At 47.2% G+C, this 22,189-nt stretch overlaps 7 protein-coding genes across 7 annotated transcripts; 5 read left to right on the top strand and 2 right to left on the bottom strand.

The window, feature by feature from the left end:
* Positions 1–1,169: 1,169 nt before the first annotated feature.
* On the bottom strand, positions 1,170–3,923 carry F5891DRAFT_1232081 (glycosyltransferase family 4 protein; the record flags this gene model as incomplete). Its single annotated transcript, XM_041369585.1, has 12 exons — positions 1,170–1,283; positions 1,309–1,625; positions 1,679–1,912; positions 1,980–2,032; positions 2,085–2,301; positions 2,429–2,585; positions 2,769–2,782; positions 2,850–2,906; positions 2,933–3,341; positions 3,393–3,638; positions 3,698–3,770; positions 3,889–3,923. 12 exons carry the CDS (start codon positions 3,921–3,923, stop codon positions 1,170–1,172), a joined length of 1,926 nt encoding a protein of 641 aa, XP_041225468.1.
* A 1,315-nt stretch (positions 3,924–5,238) lies between these two features.
* On the top strand, positions 5,239–7,999 carry F5891DRAFT_1164442 (pre-mRNA splicing factor component-domain-containing protein; the record flags this gene model as incomplete). Its single annotated transcript, XM_041365360.1, has 7 exons — positions 5,239–5,296; positions 5,353–5,461; positions 5,515–5,794; positions 5,933–5,994; positions 6,070–6,184; positions 6,251–6,545; positions 6,583–7,999. Exons 1-7 carry the CDS (start codon positions 5,244–5,246, stop codon positions 7,997–7,999), a joined length of 2,331 nt encoding a protein of 776 aa, XP_041225467.1. The 5' UTR covers positions 5,239–5,243.
* A 3,680-nt stretch (positions 8,000–11,679) lies between these two features.
* Positions 11,680–14,480, bottom strand: F5891DRAFT_980831 (uncharacterized protein; the record flags this gene model as incomplete). The annotated part of the gene is made up of 7 exons (XM_041377048.1): positions 11,680–12,061; positions 12,148–12,317; positions 12,366–12,827; positions 12,877–14,122; positions 14,166–14,318; positions 14,369–14,391; positions 14,445–14,480. 7 exons carry the CDS (start codon positions 14,478–14,480, stop codon positions 11,680–11,682), a joined length of 2,472 nt encoding a protein of 823 aa, XP_041225466.1.
* A 1,097-nt stretch (positions 14,481–15,577) lies between these two features.
* F5891DRAFT_1189364 (cytochrome P450) lies at positions 15,578–16,264 on the top strand (the record flags this gene model as incomplete). The annotated part of the gene is made up of 6 exons (XM_041367152.1): positions 15,578–15,597; positions 15,648–15,662; positions 15,713–15,820; positions 15,876–15,898; positions 15,957–16,072; positions 16,127–16,264. 6 exons carry the CDS (start codon positions 15,578–15,580, stop codon positions 16,262–16,264), a joined length of 420 nt encoding a protein of 139 aa, XP_041225465.1.
* A 351-nt stretch (positions 16,265–16,615) lies between these two features.
* F5891DRAFT_1189363 (uncharacterized protein) lies at positions 16,616–17,350 on the top strand (the record flags this gene model as incomplete). The annotated part of the gene is made up of 4 exons (XM_041367151.1): positions 16,616–16,755; positions 16,805–16,878; positions 16,942–17,063; positions 17,114–17,350. The coding sequence occupies 4 exons, from the start codon at positions 16,616–16,618 to the stop codon at positions 17,348–17,350; spliced, it is 573 nt and encodes a 190-aa protein (XP_041225464.1).
* Positions 17,351–18,512: 1,162 nt separating this feature from the next.
* F5891DRAFT_953184 (uncharacterized protein) lies at positions 18,513–19,759 on the top strand (the record flags this gene model as incomplete). Its single annotated transcript, XM_041375164.1, has 7 exons — positions 18,513–18,622; positions 18,675–18,783; positions 18,832–19,025; positions 19,079–19,211; positions 19,265–19,393; positions 19,449–19,594; positions 19,642–19,759. Coding segments are annotated over 7 exons (939 nt in total), but the record flags the coding sequence as incomplete, so codon positions are not given.
* A 1,539-nt stretch (positions 19,760–21,298) lies between these two features.
* On the top strand, positions 21,299–21,774 carry F5891DRAFT_894264 (uncharacterized protein; the record flags this gene model as incomplete). Its single annotated transcript, XM_041373344.1, has 2 exons — positions 21,299–21,578; positions 21,632–21,774. Coding segments are annotated over 2 exons (423 nt in total), but the record flags the coding sequence as incomplete, so codon positions are not given.
* Between the last annotated feature and the right edge of the window lie 415 nt (positions 21,775–22,189).

The raw sequence follows: 22,189 nt of genomic DNA, 5'->3' as shown, positions 1-22,189 counted from the left end.
CCAGGTCGCCTTCCCCATCTTCTTCTGCATGTTCAACCATGGAACCCACAGGATTCAAAGCCGACCCCAAGATGGTGGAGACCTTGGTGAGGATTATCACTGTGCGCCATGGTATACTTCATTACCATGGCCAAACAAGAGAACTGGCGATGTTTCAATGGTAAATTAGTTATTTGCATGGGAGATTATAACTAAAGTAATGCATACAACTGATCTACAGGCCAACCACTCGACATGGGTGCAAAATCCACCCTTCTTTATTTGCTCAATATCGTGAGGCGCATGCTTTCTGGTATCCATGTTACCTTTGCGGGACAGGTGACCGATACGTTGAGGTGGCGATATTCCAGCAAACTGAAGGCATATGTCGGGGGGAGTACGTCGCTGAATGCGCAACCCAAACCTGCGGATACATGCGTTGGCTGACTTTCCTTAATCGAAATGGGCGGTTGGCTGATCTTTTCATTATTAGTAAATGTCGAGAAATTTATTGGCAGAGCCTACGTACCGGCTATGTATTATCCTCGGAGGTGCGCTCATGATTGCGTCCTCATGATTTCATCTTGAAATACCTGTAGGTTGATCCCCGAAGTATGGCTGTAACTCCATCAATTTATATAGAGTCTACGTGAGCAGGAGTACACCCTACCATCTTGTCTAACACGCTGCAGGTGTGCGTGTTTCATTTTGCTACTATAGATACACTTATAATGGGGAGATAAAGTACTGCGATATTTGCTTACAATGTGTATAAGTTTCGCTACAAGTATACTTATCATCTGAATTGACATCAAACGCCTTCCAAAACCAAACACCTTAAAACTTATCAACATGCGTACATGAAAGTTGAGAAAGAAGTACTAATACAACCGAGTAGTGTTTATATAGAGATTAACTTTAAAATGGAACTCCGCCGGCAGCACCCGACATACGTGCTTTGTAGTACCCCGCCGAGGCCAGACTCGGACTCACTGGCAGGCTTGGACACCAATTTGAGTCTGGCACATGGATTAGTAATCTGAGTCGTAGTACTAGCCAACTGGGCTCCAACTCGGAACGGTCGTGATCATGATAAGCAATATCATTAGTAGATATACTAATATAAGCTTTACTAACGACTCGGACTCGATGTACTACTAAGTGGATAGAGTGCTGACTCGGACTCCAAGTTAACCTTGGATGTTCAGCCCACCACGAGGCAGTCTAGGCTTGCCTGGCTCAACGTAAGGCTCCCCAGTTTCCTCTCTTAGCATGTCGTTGAGCCAAGCGCCATGAGGCTGAATCTTCACACCTGCGATTGTACATGACAGCGAGGTACAACCAAGCAGCGGCGTTTTCGACAGTGCCAACTTCATCGGAGACGTGTGTATGCGCATACTCACTCATCTCCGAGTACAACGTCTCGTCAGTGTACAAGTTAAAGAGGTATTTGGCAACCTCATTGTTATTGCCAGTTTCTGTGAGGTAGCCCGACTTGCCATGCACAATTTGAAGAGGAATACCACCAGTGTGGGAAGCCACGATAGGTATACCAGCATGCAAGGCTTCAGAAACTTTGACCTCAAAGCCCTCACAAAGAGAAAGCTGAAGGGCAATCTTGGTGTTAGCCATCAGAGCATCGAGAACTGTGCAAAATGAAAATTAGTTCCTGGGCAGCTTTGAACCAATGATTACACACATTGGTCACTTGGGGGCAACCTCATCACAATGATGTCCGACTGGTACACCTTGTAGTCAGGCGAGCTGATGAGGTTCATGACTTGGTTGTAGATGATGCTGGCATCAGGGTCATCGACGGCACCGTGGCCACAAATCAATAGCTGGGGCACCTCCGCTTTGGTAACCCTTCCAGACTCTTTGAGCATGATGCGGAGGCAAGCATACGAGTCGATGACATTTGGAATACCCTTTGCTGGGTCGAAGCGGGCAATTTGGACAACGTAGTCCTGCTGAGGCCATTTGAGCTCGTTCGAATTCACCCATGTAGAACTGGCTATCCCATGGGTGGAGGTGCTTGTTCAACCCATCGAGCCTTGCAAACAAATACGTCAATGGATGAAGTAATGAACTCGAACTTGGCTTACCCTGAGTCAGTGGCGGCACCCAGTAATGCGAGCTTCTCGATAGGAACATCGCTAGGGACGAACTTGCTGACTGGATGACTGATGAAGAGATCTGCTAGTTGAATTTTTTTCCAAAGGTATTTCCAGACTTCTTCCTGAGGGGGTCCTTTCACATGCACGAGATCGCTGTGGATCTCAATGTGCGATCGATAGATGATGGGTAGCTCGGGTCTGACTTCTTTATGAGCGGAATAAGACCAGGCATCTGGGGGTCATCTGCAATGTACAACAATCAGCAGTTGATATCTGAGAAGAAGACCAAGAGCTCACCAATGAAAGCAATGTCAACGCTGCCAGGGGCCCACCCTCCGCAGTCCATCTAAGTCCATTTTTAAGAATCCATGCATCAAATTGATCTTTCGCCTCCTGGGTGAGGCGAAGGTCTGGGGCAGCAACACCTTGCAAGATGTTGTGGTTGTTTTTCGTAGTACGGAATACACTCAGCGATGGGTTCGGCACATACTACCTGGCAGTCGTTGCCAAGCGTCAGTATCCAGGTACAAGAGAAATAGAATCATGGAGATGCGGGGAATGTTACGTACCATGCAGCGTCAACATCCAGGGCAGTAAGGAACCTGATGAGAGCATGTCGCATCTGTCATGGGCGTGAGTAGAACTATACTGAGACCCATGAAAAGTACGCACCAGAGCTACTCCACCTACAAGCGCCAGGAAAAGCCACAACATTATGATCCAATATAGGTCAATTGACGATAAGTTACTCACCCCCTTGAGGTGTGGAAGAGAAGAAACCGATCTTGACTTTTTTCTCTCGCAATTCGTCTGTGAGTTTGTTGACTTCCAAGTACCTGGTCCAACAAATTTCCTGTAGACGTCAAGATCATCTATCAGATGGATCTTGCCGGCCGCATCGACAGTAACTTGATTATGGGGACCGATGGTGAGGCGAGGGTTATTGTTGGGGCCGTAATACATTAGACATTTTCGGGCAGCAGAATCAGCTTGCTCATCAAGAGTATGCGGGATTGGAAGTTTCGTAGCGACACCTGACTGGAGGTTGTTCTGATCCAAAAGTGGGGAAGGATCAACATAGACTGTGGGGGTCTCGGCACCGGAGGGAACATATGAACCGGTGGTTGAGGAGATGCGATGTTTGATGTTTGGGCGCGTCAGTGAATCAGTGTGGAATGGCTTGATATTAAAGACGATCAGGACAATATCAGCCTCAAGCCATAAATGAGTGCAGAGATTGGGACACTGGGCGAATATGTAAGCATCGATAACAAACGAGATAAAGTGAATACTCGCCTCTTTCAAGAGACCAAGGGTAACACCGGCGCCAAGGAACTTGCACAAGTGCTCCTGGGAGAACTTTTTGATGGTCTGAAGAACGTGATTTGCAATGTCAGACGCAGACTTAGTGGGATCGTTGGAGGTGTAAGGCATGATGACCAATGCGAAATCGGTGTTGTAGACGGAGTCATGTATGGAAATCACAATCTCAAAGCCTTGTCCGCCATTCACAAGAGCGCCAGCGATACCTGCCCACATAGGCTTATAACACGCCATCAGCATCAGCATGATGCACTAAGGGAATGATTGATCAAACATACAGCGAGGGAGGAGTAGGCATGGGAAGCAGGTTTGCCTGCAGCGTCGACACTAGAAAGCCTGCGCTTGGCATGACTCAGCCTTTGGATTCGAAGTCAGTAGAAGGAGGAGACATGGTAAACGAGGTTGAAGCTAGTAGAAAGGGTAGCGCACTATTTAAGCGAAACGAGAATCAGATTGGCGCTGGCGGGACTAATCTTGGTTGAGGATTTTGTGCCCCACAAGCATAAGAAACTCACACTGTATGTAGCCTAGTAAGTCAGGCAGATGACCCTGATCACATCCGAGTGCCAAGCAAGAACAATGCGACCTAAACTGGAGCTGTTTGAAAGGGGAAATAGGAGTTTATGAGGGTCTTGAGCAGTTGAACGTTGAACCTTACGAACATCCAACAAAATGTTTCATCTAGTGGAGTTGAAGAACTCCTCCCCATATGCCACAGCCTCCAACACCCTGCCCAGCACCCGTAACTCGAGCTTTCACAGCTCCGAATATCAACAGAATGATGCCTGTCGCCGGACAATACAAGAGTATATGGACGCTACATGCACTTGCGGAACAAAAAGTATGGAATGAGGGGAATGATCATTCCGCCAATCAAGTAGTACTAGTATCCGAAGCCAATTATCAGCGCCGAACAGTATACTCGATGAATTGAGATTTCCTCTAAAATGAAACGATGAATATGGCCGGTATCCAAAAGTAAAACAATACACACCCATTCCTCTCCAAATTTGAGTAAAATCTATCATAGATGATCCTTTGAGGGGCGACTGTTGACCCGGTAGTTTGGGTAGAGATGCCTAACCTGATCATGACCTCAGTTTAGCGATACAACATAGTTTCAAATGAGCGCACCTCTAGCCAGTCTTAGAAACGCACGCTGAGAGCGGGTAAGACACTCTGGCGGCCTAGGTGTTGTCGCATAACCCAAGACATAGTAAACAAGTAAGTCAAATGCATCTACAAAAAGTAAGCCTTTGAGCCAAGTGAAGCATGCGCAGCAAGAGGATTGCTTACTTCAAGTTTCATCCTCATGTTCACTCGCAAGACACAGAGATGCCCACTGGCAGCCAGGAAATACTAAAGTCAAAGTTCGTTCGTGGTTGTTACATCTGGTCCACCCCGTCTGAGCGTCGTCGTCCGCCCATCAACATAACCACTCTCTCCCGGTCTGGGCGCTCGACGAGCAGATATCACTGCGGCGAAGGTTCTGTGTGGAAATGTAGGATTTCAGGCCGGCCAGATACGATGACGGGCGAGGGTTGCTTGCAGACATTGGTCTCTTCAAGAAAGACGTCTCCAGGCGGTTACATCAAGTTGCTAAAACTGAAATCACCATTTTGTTGGCACGGGGTTTGAGTCCAGGCGCCTACAGATGGCGTGCAGGCACGACGCGTGACTCAAGTTAGCACTGTGACTTCATTTGGGATTTATTAGTAAGTTACTACCGGACTCAGGCCCGGGCCGCAGGTGTTTGCCAGAAGGTACATTGCAACTTCGGTCTGAGTATCACCGGAATCCGAATCTAACACACTCATCCAGAACATGGAGAACAAAGTTCTCAAGGCTGCAATAGCGAAGTATGGGAAGAATCAATGGTGAGTTGTCCACTCATAATTAGTAGCTGCCTTGCTCTAGTACTGAGCATCACCAGGGCGCGTACTAGTATATCGTCGTTGCTGGTCCGCAAGACCCCCAAACAATGTAAAGCGCGGTGGTATGAGTGGCTAGATCCATCTATCAAGAAGACAGAATGGTCAAAGGTGTGTGTCGCAGACCCCTGTTTTGGTACTGAAACCTGCAATGTACTACTTAGACCAAGGATGAAAAGTTGATGCACCTTGCAAAAATTATGCCCACGCAATGGCGGACAATAGCCTCCGCAGTGGGTCATACTGCTACACAATGTCTTGAGCGATATCAGAAGTTGCTGGATGAGGCAGAGGCAAAGGAAACCGAGGAGCTAGGGCTGGCGGGACCAGGGGGAGAGTCAGCACTGAGTGCAGACGACATCAGGCGCCTGCGACCAGGAGAGATTGACCCCGACCCTGAAACTAAGCCTGCACGTCCTGATCCTATTGACATGGACGAAGATGGCAGGTTTTCTTCTTTCCAGGAGGCGGGTTTTTACTGACTGCCTACAGAGAAGGAAATGTTATCTGAAGCCCGTGCCCATCTCGCAAATACACAGGGCAAGAAAGCTAAGCAGAAGGCTTGTGAACGCCAGCTCTAAGAAGCAAGACGACTTGCAGTCTTACAAAAAAAGTGTGAGCTGAAGGCTGCTGGAATCATGTGCGTCAATCTATTTACTTTGCGCTATGACCCTCCTCATGTGATATGCTTTAGTATGTGACATAAAACGAAAAATAAGGGTATAGACTACAATGCTGACATTCCCTTTGAAAAGAAGCCGGCGGCGGGCTTCTATGACATGTCAGAAGAACAGGCACGCATTACCTCTGCGCCGGTCGGCCAATCACTCCGCCGTCTAGAAAACAAACGCAAACCTGACGAAGAAGAGGCTGAATGAAGGGAGCGACAACGTTGGGCAGCAGAAGCGAAGGGTGAAAATGATGGCCACCAAACAAAATTCATTGCTGCTCATGGTGCACAGATACAGAAGCTGAAAGAGGCGGAGAGCATTGGCCAACGACGGAAGCTTGTGTTGCCGAACGCGCAGGTTGGTGAGGCGGAGCTAGAAGGCATTGTCAAGATCGGGCAGACAGGGGAGAATGCCAAGGCATTGGTCGGTGGCGGAAGCGAGGCAACTGCGAAGCTCTTGAGTGATTATGAGGGCCTGGAGGGCGCAAGGATGGCACGAACACCTCATACTGCACCTCAACATGAGTTTTTTTTAGTACTCACTTCCATCGCAGCGACTGAGCTATATCATAGAGGACAATGTCATGTTGGAAGCACGCAATTTACGGAACATGACCATGGCCCAGACACCTTTGTTGGGAGATGAGAACACCCCCCTTCATGTTGGGCCGGGGGGAGGAACTGGTTTCGAGAGCGCAACTCCTCGGCATCAAGTTGCTTTTACCCCAAATCCTCTCGCAACTCCTATGCATGGCAGCCCAGGTGACGTTTCTGCAACCCCGCGAGATGGTGCATCGTGGGGCGCAACCCCACTGCAGACGCCTATGCATCATACCCTCAGCATCAATCCCGCTATGGGTATGCCAGTTGGCGAGACACCACGCGACCTGCGGTTGCATACCGACTCCGCCAAGCGTGCTTTAAAGGCCGGATTCATGAGTCTTCCAAAGCCCGAGAACAACTTCGAGCTTTTGGTTCCGGAAGATGAAGAGGAAGAGGATGGTACCGCTGGTCCGCTGTCAGAGGAAGATGCTGCTGAAAGGAATGCACATTTAAAGCGGATACGTGAAGAGGAGGAGAGAAAAGCCTTGGCAAGACGAACACAGGTTGTTGCCCGTGGTCTGCCTCGTCCTGCACGGGTCGATGTGGAGCAGCTGATGAGAGACTTAAACATTGGGGAAGAAGATGACGACATGGCGGAGGTCAGAAAACTCCTAAAATCGGAGATTGCGGATCTCCTACTGCATGACTCGATAGTGCATCCTCTCCCTGGCACGAATATTCCTGGTGGCACGCCATCAACTTATCAGATACCGCCAGATGATGACCTCACTGCTGCTAAGGCTCAGATCCATCTTGAACTTGCCTCCTCAATTGGCTTTCCTGATGCCAATGAAGCCCAAGTCAAGGAGGGACTGGTCACGCTGTCGAGCAGCGAAGAGATTGATGAGAGTGCGTGTTGGGCAAGTGTCCGTCAGCAGCTTGTTTTCGATGCCGCCTCGAGAACATGGGTAGAGCCCAGTAGCCTATCCGCGGAAGCTAGAATAGCCAGTTATACCGCACTGCTCGAGGAGAATCGTGGAGAGATGTCAAAAGAGGCTAGCAAAGCTGCTAAGGCCGAGAAGAAGCTTGGTGGATATCAAGCACGTTCAAAAGCTCTTTCTAAACGTGTTACTGAAGCTTTCAATGAGCTCGTGCGAACAAAAGTGGACTACGAGAGCTTCGGTCGACTCAGCATCAACGAGGCTGCAGCTGGACCATGGAGATTAGAGTCGCTGAAAGAGGAGGTGGATACTCTATCACGAAGAGAGCGCCTGCTGCAGGAGCGGTACGCCGAGCTTGACCGCGAGCGTCGGGATGCAGAATCCAGGGTTACTGTACTGGAGGAGAAAATCATGGCAGAGGCAGAGGCGCTCAATGAAGAAGCTCTCGCTGAGATGGAAGCAAGCGGATTATTCATAGAGCGAAAGACGCCATAGGTCGTCCACGCCTGTGAAGGTAGCTGTAGCGATCAAACAAGTAAAAATCAAATTGCTCAACTCATGTGGCTCCCATATGTCGGCGACCAAACCACCTACCAAGGTTGCACCAACTAACCCTAAACATCCAGTACGATTGTTTAGATTAAACTGAGAAGGCAGAAACTAAGGCGGAAATTCCTCTGTCGTAGCACTAGTAAACGCCTTTCACCGTGTACACAGACCACAGAACGTTGGAAAGATTCATGACTCAACGGGACCTATCGCGACGACAAGCACGTTGGCAGGAGTTTTTCGCGCAATACGATTTTTCAATTCAGTACATCCCGGGCGAGGAAAACACTGTCGCGGACGCGTTGTCCCGACTACCAGCAGATAACGACGAAATACCGGCTTACTCGGAGCAAACTGTGCACCTGCCTGCCAAAATCAGGAAGAGCGTAGCACCAATGGCCCTCGTTTTGTCCATAAGCCCAGACCCAACCTTGTTGAACGACATTAAGGCCGGATACGAGGCGGACCCTTGGTGCGTGAGGCTATCACAATTAACTGACTCACTACCAGGTCTACAACGCCGAAATGGACTACTGTACCTTAACAATCGGCTAGTTGTACCACGCGTCGCGCACATACGCGAGACCTTTTTCAGACTGGCTCACGATGACCTAGGGCACTTCGGTTTCGACAAATCATACGGCGCGCTACGACAATCATTCTATTGGCCAAACATGCGGCGAGATCTCGAGGAGGGGTACATACCTTCCTGCACAAAATGCGCATGAAACAAAAGTAGAACGACGAAGACACCCAGGCCGCTACACCCTCTGCCAGTACCTGACAACAGAGGGGACTCCGTGGCCATCGACTTCATCGGCCCTCTACCGACAGAACAGGGTTTCGACGGGATCATGTCAATGACTGATCAACTGGGTGCAGACATCTGACTTATACCTTGCCGTATGAATATGACCGCTCCCGAGATCGCGAACCTGTTCTTTGATAATTGGTATTGTGAAAACGGATTACCACTAAGTATTGTTTCAGATCGAGACAAGATCTTCACAAGCCGATTCTGGAAGGCACTACATCAACTCACTGGGATCCGGTTGAAGATGTCCACCGCCTACCATCCACAAACAGACGGCTCTTCCGAGCGAACGAACAAGACGGTAAACCAGGCCCTTCGTTACTTCGTGGACAGACACCAGACAGGATGGGTGAAGGCCCTGCCGTGAGTTAGATTCAACATGATGTCCACACTAAATGCTTCCACTGGGTATACTCACTTTCATCTACATCTAGGTCGCACGCCACGGATACTTCCACCACTAACACCGGAGGGAGTACCCGACGTGCGACAAGTATTCCCTACAGATGTCAAGAACGCACTAGAAGCCATCATGTCCCTTAAAACCGACATCGCCGATGCTCACGACGCGTTAACAGCTACAAAAGTCAATCAAGCGGCTTCAGCAAACACACACAAGACCCAAGACCCTAGCTTCGCAGTCGACGACCTCGTGTACCTCTCCACAGCACATCGACGACGTGAATACTTGAACGGGAACAACCGACGAGTAGGCAAGTTCATGCCTCAGTTCGACGGCCCCTACAAGGTCATATCAGCACATCCCGAATCTTCAACATACACCCTCGACCTACCTGCTCACACCAACATACACCCAACCTTCCATGCCTCCGAACTCAAGCGACACGTGGCAAACGATGCGGACCTATACCCATCCCGCGAGGTCCAACGACCCGGACATATCGTTACAACAACGGGCGCCGAAGAATGGGAGATAGAGCACATACTGGATCAACGGCCAAGAGGACGCGGGTTCCAGTATCTGGTTCGTTGGCGCGGTTACGGTCCAGAAGCGGACGTCTGGCTGGCCGGCAGCGAAGTAGAAGGTTCGGACGCTCTAGAAGAGTTCAGAGAGACACTTGGTTCTTCGGAGGATGAGAGAGTGTAAGCCTGGTGCTTACGACGTCACGAATCACGTGCTACTTTCCCCATATATATATATCACAACGCTTCGTCCTATGGTTCTCAGACTCGGGTCTCCCTTAAACCACCATATTGCTCACTTGTACCACATTATCAAATAGACGGTTTTGTCTTGTTATTTCTTGTCCGAATCGTTCTAGTGTTTTCTGTCGCCACCGCGACAGGCTTTCACTTTTTTTTTATATATATATGGGGAAAGTAGCACGTGATTCGTGACGTCGTAAGCACCAGGCTTACACTCTCTAGTACTAGTAGCGGATTTGAGTCGTGGGAGGCAGGGATTCCGCTGCATCCGATGTACACGTAGATCTCATGAGTTGACTGCATGAAAAGTGATATTGCAGTAGGCTTAGATTCGATGGAGAATGGATGATACCCACCAACGGTGACCGCTCGGACAGGTTGTATGGAAACCTGCTGAAATACTAGTTGCTTGACATGAGAAACAAGACATTATCCATGCTACTGTCCAGGATATATCATGATGGTGTTTGCGACACTAGTAGATTCAATGTCTGAAGGGATATCTTCAAAGACGGTTGAGTGTGAGCAGGGGTTGCACGAATGCATTCGTCTGTGTCTTCATTTTTCTGCAGCGTTGTAAACCTGAGCCAGTTCAAATGGACATCATCATGATAGTACTAAAATGTATTGGCAAGCGGGGAACGGCCCGGGACCCGATGACTCGGATGTGCTTCATATCCGAGCATGCCACACTGATACACGAAAGGGCGAGCCAGGTTGTGAGTTAAGAGAGATGCTAGTAGTAGGCAGTGGACATCTCACCTTTAGTTGACGTGCTGGTATGAGTCCTTTGAAGACTATGTCGAGTCGGAATAGCCTGAGTATAAGTGGATGGGTCACTTCTAGATATCAACATGACAATAAAAATTACTGGAAATACAATGGCTAGTACATGGCTCTCCCTGACAGCCTTGACTTAACGGTCACCATTCTTACTTTTGGATCTAATACATCATAAAACCCAATGATCGTCACTTGTATCATATATATTTATCGCTGTAGCTACATGGATGTTTGCAGGGAGTTGGTAGTGTACTATGCGAAATATAAATACTTCAGCATGCTCGACATGCTGTTCGGTAATGCCCAGTACCAACTTTCGAACTCAAAATGGTAAGTGTACATGGTATGAGTATGGACTAAGGCAGCACTGCAGATGTATCTCAAAAAGGTAGTATAGTACTATAGTTATAGTACTAAATCTATCCGTTTTGTGTAAGTTCAACAAGACACACTTCGTCAAAGCGCAATGTGAATGTTAAGGCAGTCCCACCCATAAGGATCAGGTCGACAGTCTGTGATTTGATGTTGCACTTCGCCACAGGAAAAATGAGCCCACGATACTGCCCGTTCAGAACAAGGCAATGTTGGTTCTTCCGGCGTGGAGGCGCTGGGCTAAGATCCTTGGCAGGAATGTGATAGTGTTTTAGGGCGGCTCCTGCACTGTTGGATGTGCAGTATGCTGCAATGGACCCCTCGGGTGCGGGACCATTCACACCGCAGAACGGGTCAGGGCATGCCGTCGACACGAATCGGTTGATTAAGCGGCCTCCCATGAAGCTCGCCGACACTTTCAGTAACACGTGATATTTCGATAGTGTTGAAGAAAATTCTTTATTCATCAACCATGGTAGCGGACCTAAATTCAATAAGCTCGATGTTGTGATGCCCTCGTTGGGGACTCACCCGGGTCTGCATGTGTCTCCGCTTCAGCCTCAATACGATCACAGATGTCATTGGGATTATTGGCAGTCCAGGGGTCGAATGTCGATGAAGCATTGACGCCCGATGAATGGTCAAGCGCTGTATTGTTACCCTCAGCGCTGGTCGACCAAGGGGCCCAGACGCCGGAAGAAGACGAAGACGAAGGTCCCTGATCTGTATTCAAGTTGGAGCTGGATGGAACTGATGCTTGGGGTGGGGGGGTGACACTTCGTTGGGGCGTCAAGAACGATTTTTTCCGCATTTCGCAGAAAGATATTAAGTCGCACCCTTCGATTATTGCACCATTCAATCTCATTGCATAACTAAACATTGATGAACGATTAGTTCACCGCAAAACATGCACATCGCTCACCTGGTAGCAACATCATGGCGTTTGAGTGTGACGCACCTTTGTCCATGAACAGCGACAGTGCAGGTGTTGCTCGCAACGCTGTATAGAGTGGCTCGGTAGCCCTTGAGATCACCTCCGATAATGAATACTTCCCTCCCGATTACACTCTTAAACTCATCAATGCTTGTTTTGCGCAGCATCATTGCAAATCTGATGGGAACTTCGATCTGTGACGAATTAGAAATGCCCCAATCGAGTGGAATCGTTGGACTTACGAGTGAGTAATCACTGGAAGACTGTATTTTCATGCGAGCCATTGGAAAGTTGACGCTGTGCACAAAGCCTGTTGTCCCAAACTCGGGTCCACGGACGACGCTCACGAAGTCTCCAGGCTTTACATCATAACCCCTGTCCTTGGTGTATTTAATTATAGGGGCGAGGCGTGCCCGCTGAACCATTGCCGCGGGAACTTGAACTGGCAGCGGTCCTTCCATGACGTCCGCATTCATGTCAAGGTCTGCATCCCGCAAGAATAGAGTGGTACTTCCTGCAGGAAACCATTCCACGATACCCGACTTCCCTAGATATTCTCCTTCAAATACTTGTACGTAATCCCCAACTTCAATAGAGTCCTGTTTGGGGGGAGGCTCCACAACTTGAAGTAGTGGCAGTGCCAGCTGTGCTTGCAGCGTGTGTCGCAAAGGATGACGATCCAGGTAGTACTTCGATACTTGAATCTACGGGCTGTGTTAGATACTTACATAAGTAGGATTTTCTACTACATACCTCTTCCTTTGTATCTTCTTGACAAACATCAAATATCTCATCAGACATTCCAATGATATGCCCTTCCAACCCCAAGTATGAACCCGCTACAACTCTAACTGCATCACCGATCCAAAACACGCGCTCTACGTCCCGGACTCGAAGGTCTATTTCTCTCTGTAATCCGTTGGTGTCGATTTTCAACCGCACGGAACCAAACACATGGTCCATTGAGATAACTTCACCGATCTCTGAATGAACCTCTCCTGTGAGAACCCTGGCTGCATCGCCTTCGCGCAAAAACTGCATGGAAAACGCAAGCTCAGTGTTCTTGACGAAGTGAGTATCCCATCCGGATTGGAGATGCAACCGAATGTCATCAGGGTGAGGAACGACAACGAGCTCTAGAAGATAGCGGTGAAATGTTTTCAGTAGCAGCCCCATGTAATATTGCTCTCCTCTGTACGTCCATCCGACAACTTTCCCATGACGAATGATATTGGTGGTGAACTTGCCAGTCGGAAGGCGGGCTAGGTCGAATAGCGCTACAGACCCCTGTGGCATGGGATAGGGGAAGTCCCATGGAGAGATTAATACCTTCACGAAATTGTCGTTTTCCTCAGACTCCTCGAAAACATAACCTATGGCGCCGTTGTATTTGTGGCGCGTGCTTGTCTTAATTTTCACCCACGCAGGACTGGGTAAGGTCAATCGCGCACGTTTGACTGCTTCATGTTCTTCATCCGAAATGTAAAGATACTCTTTTACTGAGGGATGAAGCGAGATTGGAAGGGACAATGAGATGGTCCTGGGACTGTCCGAAACCACATAAAGTTGGCCTTGTGCCCAAAGCAACACAGTAACGGGGAACCCTTTTCTCCGAAGGTGTTCAGCGATGTAACTGGTAGAAGTTCCTGAAATGCAATGAGTGACATGCAATGGCAGTGAAAATAAGGACATGCTGTAAACAAGCAACAGATACATCCTGCTTTGAATCGTCTCGGGGGACCAGGCAGCTGTCTGACGGAGCCGTCCGTTTGATAAACTGGACGCGTTCAATGTGTACTTGTCCATGATATCATTAATAGCTGCAGCTAAAGTATGTTTGGCGGCCGGTCCCAGCAAGCAGGTAACATTCGGCGGCCGCAGTGGAGGGGCCACTATCACCCTCTTCCTCGGTATCGCGAAGGGAATCATACTCATCCCCATCCTCATCATTAGAACCTTCTTCTGCTTCAGCGTCGATGTAAGGATTCTTTGGCTCCAACTGTTATTCAGAATGCATCATTAGAACTGTATGTTTCACTCACCCTGACAGTGGGTCATCGACCCAAAGACATATTGTTCGCCAACTGCGCAGATAGGTCGCCGTCACCCTCACCCTCAACGGCAAGAACATTTGCATCCGCGTCCTCATCGCTATGGTCTTCCTCTGCTTCAGTGTCGATGTATGGATTTTTTGACTACGGTTATTATTAGAATACTAAGGCAGAACTAAATTCAGCTTACTTACACTGGCAGTCGTTGCCAGACTCCCTGCGTAAGTGATAAGTAACAATATTAATGGTATCGTATAAGTCACGGCTCACCTCTATCACTTCTGACGCTCTTTGGAGCTCATTCATTGTTACTGGCACTTGGTACCGCACGTCGTTTCCGAGACATTCAACTTCAATCGGAACTTTAGGCCTGTCTTAGTCTATCTGGTTAATTTTCAATACCGATTCCAAAACATAATATGATCCTACTAATGGTATTGGTGCCCACTGGCAAAGTCTACGGTACTACTCAAATTTAAGCTATCTATTTTGAGTGTCAGTATCATATGGTAATGATCAAGGTGGAAAGAAAGCCTGTGACAATGTTCATGATCAATATTTATAGTGAATGACTAATGTCGACTACTTACTACAAATTGAAAATGGATTGTGGTCGGACATCAATTGCCAGACTCATTGAATATGCAACAGTGATTGTACACTTGGCAATTTATTCTACGTACTATTCAAATCAGTGATCCACTTTAGTACACAAGACAATGATGGCGGCACACTGCCAGTCAAATTCTGGGGGGCGTTAATCTATTATATTCACAATTGTAGGCCGAATTGTGCTGTGGAAGTCGAAAAGAAGTTTATCTCGGGAGAGATACAGTTGATATAGTGAATGACTAATGCGAAGTTCAGACCCAGCTGGCAACACCCGAGTACAATGTTGGGCAGTGGCACTGGTTTGCATTCGGGTGTTTCCAGGTGAGTCTGAACTTCGCATGCCATTCACTATATCAATGTGTTCCTGACTCGAAAATATCTCTCTTTCCACCTTCACCTCAATGTCATAGACAGTTTACCATAGCTACGTAGTGATATACTGTGTAGTGTCTAGTAACAGTAATACCCAAGATATTTAAAATATTCCACCTAATAGTAAGGCTGATTCGGAAGCAATATCCTATCCTATACATATACATATTGTAAGAACAGGAACGATTTCCAATTGGTGTCACTGGTTGACACCATGTGCACGCTCTACTTTAGCTTGATTTATTTATCGGACATGCTAGACCCTAACCCTGACATTGTTGACACCGCAGATATACCATCTATCTACATAGTATAAGCACGGAGCGATTTCCAATATGGTGTCGATGCCATGTGCGCGCTCCACTTTATCTTCATTTATCAGACCGTACTAATCCGCCGGGAACGTTTATACTATGTAGATGAGGGTTTTTTCTCCTGTGTAAGCTATTTGAACCAGGAATCTTTTACCAAGCTAATTACGTTCTTCAGACCTTTCAATGTTCGGTACGCTCCACATCCTAGTACATTCTTACGAAATACTCACATCATGATAGCGCAAGTGTCAATGCATCCACTCTACCTGCAACCAACCACTTGGATAAACCAATATACGTCCCCCCAAAGACAAGGTACAGTAGCGTTTTCCTCCCAGAATTTCCAACGTAACGCAGATGATGGGTTTAGTATCTCCTACTCCATTTTTCTAATGCATCGCAGAAAAGATCTTTGGGGTCCTGATGGTACGCACGTCACTTACCGTTTCGAATGATCAATTTGCATGCACTAACATTTTGCCAGCCATTGAGTTCAATCCCAACCGCTTCCTCGATGAACGGTTACACAAGTATCTTACGCCTAAACCTTTTATCTTCCTCCCCTTCAACGCCGGCCCCCGCATCTGTCTTGGGCAACAGGTGATACTCCTATTCCTATTCCTCACTTCGAAATCCCCTGACTTCAACTCATAGTTCGCTTACAACGAGATGTCATTCATGCTCATCCGCCTCCTCCAATCTTTCTCTTCTATCACTCTCCACCCAGAAGCGCAGCCCCACATACTCTTCCGCCTGACTGGGCTCAGGCATTCTGGCCGAAAGTACATTTGACAATTTATGCTCATGTAAGTACTGTGTCATCCTCCTGCCTCGTATGTACATATGGTAATGTCTAGGCAGAGCAATCTTTGCGAATGTACTAGTTCCAGTTTCGGGCATACCAGCCAATACATGCCGACTGCTAAGACAACGATGGCAACTGGCGACTGTCTCAACATTGGACAAGCTACTTCATGAACTGCCAGCAAAAGTTCCTCGACGACGGAGGCAATGCTACAATCACTGTACAACCATGCAGCGAGAGCATTCCTTCACCGAGACAGTCGCAATCACGTTCACAGCTATTAAGTGCTGCATTCACGCTGCTCCCACCTCCCCTCGCGCCCTCGCCTGATCCCCTAGATGTCCACCGGAGAAAAGTGGGACATCCTTCGCATCACCCTCGAGACCGCCATCTTCTCTTCTACTCCAGACCTCATTGATTTATCACAGCCACTCCGAGAGTCCCTACTCTTGTCTCCCCAATCATTTATTTCCAATCTGTATGCTCGATCTCGCTTTATTTACTTCATCACTATATCGAAAGCCTAGCTCCGCATTCCTTCCGCACCAAGTCGTCATCCCACTCATAGAATCCAGCATCAAGATAGATTCTTCAAATATTGGTCGCGAGATCACAGAAGACGGGTTGTCGAAATGAGGTCAATATGATTTCGTACCTTCCACAGGTGAACCATGTCACAAAGTTCTGGAACTCTACTGCTTGCATGTTTTGCCTCGTTTGTGCGAGTGGGAATACGCCAAAGAAATTCTGTCATACAAGAATGAGCTCTCGTCTGACAAAAGATGTGTGAGTGTAAGTTCATGATTCTTGTGTTGTACTGAACATGATATTTCCAGGAACTTCATTTGGCTCTTGAGGCTCAACATGCTCAAGTGCTAGAGAGTACAAAGCGGGAGACGCCAAAACCTGAGCCTCCTCCCTCCCCTATACCGATACCTCCAATCCGTTCTCTATCCCCAGTATTTTCCTCCTCTCTATCCACCACATCCACCCGCACCGCAGTCCCAGCATCCCCTAGTCCAAAACTTACCCGCCAACAATCCGCATCTCTGCAGTTTCAGGCGTCACAGTAACTAGATCCCCTCGCCTCCACCACAACCAAAGTATGCCCCGAGGAAGTTCAAGTGCCAGTGCCGTTCGTATCCCCCGCCTTCCTCCAGTTGACCACAATTTCGCGACTGCACAGCCCCCAACCTCCCTAGCACTCATTTGATCTTATTTCAACCACTATTTCACCGCAAACAGAATAGCCATTCTATCGGTTTTGTTCTTCCTAATTCCCTTACTGTCTTTGATCCTTCAGAGACAGCGGCGCTTAGAGACACCTGCGGACTTGGTATGGAGGAGATTAGTATCGGAAGCACGTGGCGATTCGATCATGAGACGGTTATGGAATGAGTTGGTGAGGGCCAGTTTGGATACTGTTAGGATGGGTGGCGAGGGGCTTGTAGATAGTATAATCGAACTTGTTTCGATGGGGACGCTAGTACGGAAGCTACCAGTGTACGCCGCCGCCTACTACTATACGCTCAGATTTCGAGTCTGACTTAGAGTCATTGTGAGATCGTTCGCTATCTTTGATCATTCTAATACAATATAATAGAATCCGCACACTTGAAGACTCCCTTGCCTTAACTTCCAGGAAACACTGGTAAGTAGTTCTAAGTTATTCTCTGTAATATTCCATCGCTACTGAATTGCTACAAGTGCTGTCTCTGTCATATCTATATCTCGACTTAGTCTGAAGTAAGTTCACAAGTTTCGATACCGAATTTTAGTTTGAACAGGTCAAATTCTTTAGCGTGACATCATGTCCAACTTGAACGCATCCTCAGTGCAGGGCATTCGAGAGGGGGCCCCGGTCCTGAGCTGTGCATCAAAGGTCACACGGGTGCGTAATATGTTACGATATCTATGGCGCTCGGATGGCACATTTTTTTTTACGACATCGATGGTGTTCAGTTGACGAGGCTGTTTTTCATAATGTGCCTGCTGGGCTTTCCACATATAAAGCATCTTATTTATTACTGATTCATTAGAGCCCCCGTCAATTAGTATGAGTAGCGATGAGAATAATCCTCCCAGCGGTCCTTCGCGCAAGCGTGGTGGTTCAGCACTTCGTATGGGGCCGCGAAAAAAGGCATAAGGAAACTTCTAGCCCCAGCGAATGCTAATCCTTCCTGACTTGGAGTTTTGACCAGGACCTCGTCGAATCCCCTCGTTCTCCATGGATGACATTTCGGTCGGACGGTCTTTGCATTGTGCAATTATCCAGCTCTTCTGACCTCCGGTATCCTCCGACTCGAAGAATTACAGGATTCTCCCATAGAGGATTTCCCAGTGGAGTGAGTACCATTACGATAATTAAATTTCCTCAGCACTAATAACGACAGTTAGTGTTCGACGGGAACACAGAGTGTTTATGGAACTTATTAATTCTTACCCTGGTCTTCTGGATTGCCTGACGAATGGCGAGGAGGAGGACATCATTCAGGTAGGAGAATTGGTGGGCCTTCAATACTGGAATGCTATTACTATGCTCACCGTCTTTCAGCTAGGTAGAGGAGCATCTGGTGCACGAGGTGACGATACCAAGACCCTCAAATCCGCCGTCCTCGAATGGCTTGTTCCCAGGGGACAGCCAGTTATACCACCTCTTTCTCGAAACATTAAGTCTGACCGTGGGTTTAATCATGAAGTAACAGGTGCTTTGCTCTGTCCCGCAGGCCTCGATTGGTCGAATGCAGAGTGAGTACTACTATTACCACCAATCATTAACTAACCGTCATCACCCTCTTCAGTACCAAACAGAGTCTCCAGAGCGGTGAAATCGCCGTTTGTGGTGACCAGTGGCCCATGTTTTTATACGCCGGATGTGTATATGATCCTGAAGATCCCTGGAAGGGTTTACTGAGGAGCGAAATACTAGTATTTGTAAGTCCACTCTATCGGCGGTACATTCTCTATCAAAGTAATTTTTTTTGTAGGGCTTCAAACACGTCTTCATGTCTCCGAGCTCGGTAGATAAGGAGCCTAAAGCTACCTGCTCCGGTAATGCTTACCTGCACGGTATGAGGTCTGCGACTAAAGGATCTCTGGCCTATATTGCCACACAGGTGCGCAGGAAATTTAATAAATCATCCCTCCTTACTATTTTTCCTTCCCTGACAGGTTCGGTTTTCGTTAAGCTCGTCATCCGTATTTTCCCGTACCGATATGGTGACGGACTCAGAAAATTTCTATCATAGTATCCTTGACCTATTGGAAGATCCTGATGAAAGTGAGGAAGTAGTCGAGTTGATGACATGGTGGACACAGTTCGTAATGATTTCCTCGCCTTAATATCTAAGTTAACGCCTTCCAGTCGGGTTTTTCCTAATTCTTCATCTGCACAGCGCGGTGTCAGCAAAAACAGTGCGCTGTCGAAGATTCGGGAGAAACGGGCTGCCCTACAAGCCACTGCCAGTGCTGGCCTCAATTAGTCCATTGTCTTTAATTATTTTTTCATAATACACTATCTGTACAGCCTTTGACCCCTAATACAATTTATGAAAGCTCCATCCATGATTTATACAGCACAAAATATATTGCATGATGATCCCCTATCTTGAAGGCTATGACTGAGATAACGAAGCATCAAAATTTAGTATTGTGACAATCCAATGTTACACCCTGAATAATTGATATTGATTGGAGACTTGATCAAAATATGAGCAATTTGGTGAACATGATAAGGCAATATTACCCTGCAGCACACAGTTGTGAGTTGCAGCTTCTGCCACCAGAGGTTGCCTATATAATGTCAGATATGTTTGATTAACACGATGAGTCAATATCACTCCATAGCAGTTTGGTGGATATGATAATACAATATCATCCTATAGCACATATTTTCTCATTGCAGCCCCCACCATCAGGGGCTATCGATACAAAGCCAGATATATTTGGTAGATATGATAATACAATATCACCCTGCACCACATAGTTGCCAATTGCAGCCTCCGCCATCAGAGGCTGCCTATACAAAGCCAGGCATATTTGATAGATATGATAATACAATATCACCCTGCACCACATAGTTGCCAATTGCAGCCTCCGCCATCAGAGGCTGCCTATACAAAGCCAGACATATTTGATAGATATGATAATACAATATCACTCTGCACCACATAGTTGCCAATTGCGGCCTCCGCCATCAGAGGCTACCTATACAAAGCCAGGCATATTTGATGGATATGATAATACAATATCATCCTGCACCATGTAGTTGCCAATTGCAGTTTCTACCATGAGAGCCTGCCTATATAAAGCTAGACATAGGTAGATACATTGGACAATAACACAGCACTGTGATAGTAGATTGTAACATAATATGATAGGTCTGCCAATATTATAGCTGTGGGAGATTCCATCAACGTAGTCTGACTTTCTATTCCTTTAACATATCATTTGTAATTGTGATACATATTTTCAATATTTTTCTTTCGATAAAGCTAGCCAAATCTTTACCATATCCGAGTCAAAAGCCTGATGAGTCTGACATCCAGTCTGACCCAGATTATACTGTGATTGCAGATGCCCAAATCATCGACATGCAGACGGTTCGCAAATACCTGATGGAAATCAATCTCCCCCTAATTGGAAAAAGAACGAGTTCGCCATTCGGTACTTCATATCATCCCTTGTGCTCGACATTAACCCTCCATCTCTTGTATGGGATCTACATCACCAAAATATTCGGGAGCTCGTCGTATCAAACATGTATTTCACATTCACGCCTGTGAAAGACAATACCTTGGACGGTTATCTCGCATTTCTGCGCATCAAAAAATATGCTCGGAAATGGAATCTCTTTGTCAACAGTGCTCTCGCTGTGGTCCAGTGCATCAGAGAACAGTGGGGCCCATCTCTAGAGGATGTGATCCTCTGCTTTTTCGAGCGCGGAATCCAGTTCAAAGTTCTCTTTAACACCTGCACGCCCCATCGTTGATCGTCCCAGAACAGTCTTTGACTCCAACCTCCGCCCACATAACTGGCAACCCGACAAGGTCGAATACATGGACTATGAATGCCGACGAAACCGCCTCCTAAAATTACCCCATGTAAGGGTCGCTGTTGCCCAAGGCGGCATACTCTGGCGCATATGCAAGCAGGAACTTGCAAGCGACATACCTAGTGGGCCGTCAAAGGACGTGCAGTTTTTTTCAGATATGTCTCCTGATGCACCTTGCGATCATCTCTTCGATACTCTGAGTAAACAGGAGATAGACATACTATGTGGCGTTTATCATGTCCTAACAGGTGAGCACTTTCTGTATAAATTTGATATCACTGTCTTACACATTCACGCACAGACAGAGGCGAACAAACGTCTATAATGTCATGGTGGCCCACCCCTCAGCTGTGGTCCTCATCTGGCTTGGACATGGGCTACTGGACACATTCGGCTGAACAAATGTTTCAGTTGAGATTGAAAATGATACGTCAAGGAGAAGCCCCATTGCTCACAGTCTCGAAAGTGGAAGGCAGACTTGAAGTATTACAAGAACCAGACCAAGAAGTTTGTTGGGGCTGTCGAGAAGGAATGCGTTGAATTAGTTGGATTACTATGACACATCGATATTATATAGCTTACGACAATGCATTGTACAACATTTTGTAACACTATAGTCACATGAGAGTGGAGAATTTTGACATGGTCAGACTGGTGGATTTGGGAGACGTTTGGCAGGTGAAGCACAGGTGTTCTATTTTAGCAGGGTGCGGGGTGTCATTGTACATACAGACATTATACAGACACTAAAGCTAAAGTACTTACTGTGTGTTTTCTACATGTCTATTTTATGATCAACCTAAACCATGAGTTGTAATATCAGTTCTGTATTGCCCATGTCCATATCCGCAACCATTGC

Source organism: Suillus fuscotomentosus (genome assembly GCF_016647785.1).
Source record: "Suillus fuscotomentosus strain FC203 chromosome Unknown F5891scaffold_30, whole genome shotgun sequence".
In the NCBI taxonomy this organism is placed as follows: Eukaryota; Fungi; Basidiomycota; class Agaricomycetes; order Boletales; family Suillaceae; genus Suillus; species Suillus fuscotomentosus.
This window is presented reverse-complemented; position numbering and strand designations above follow the sequence as displayed.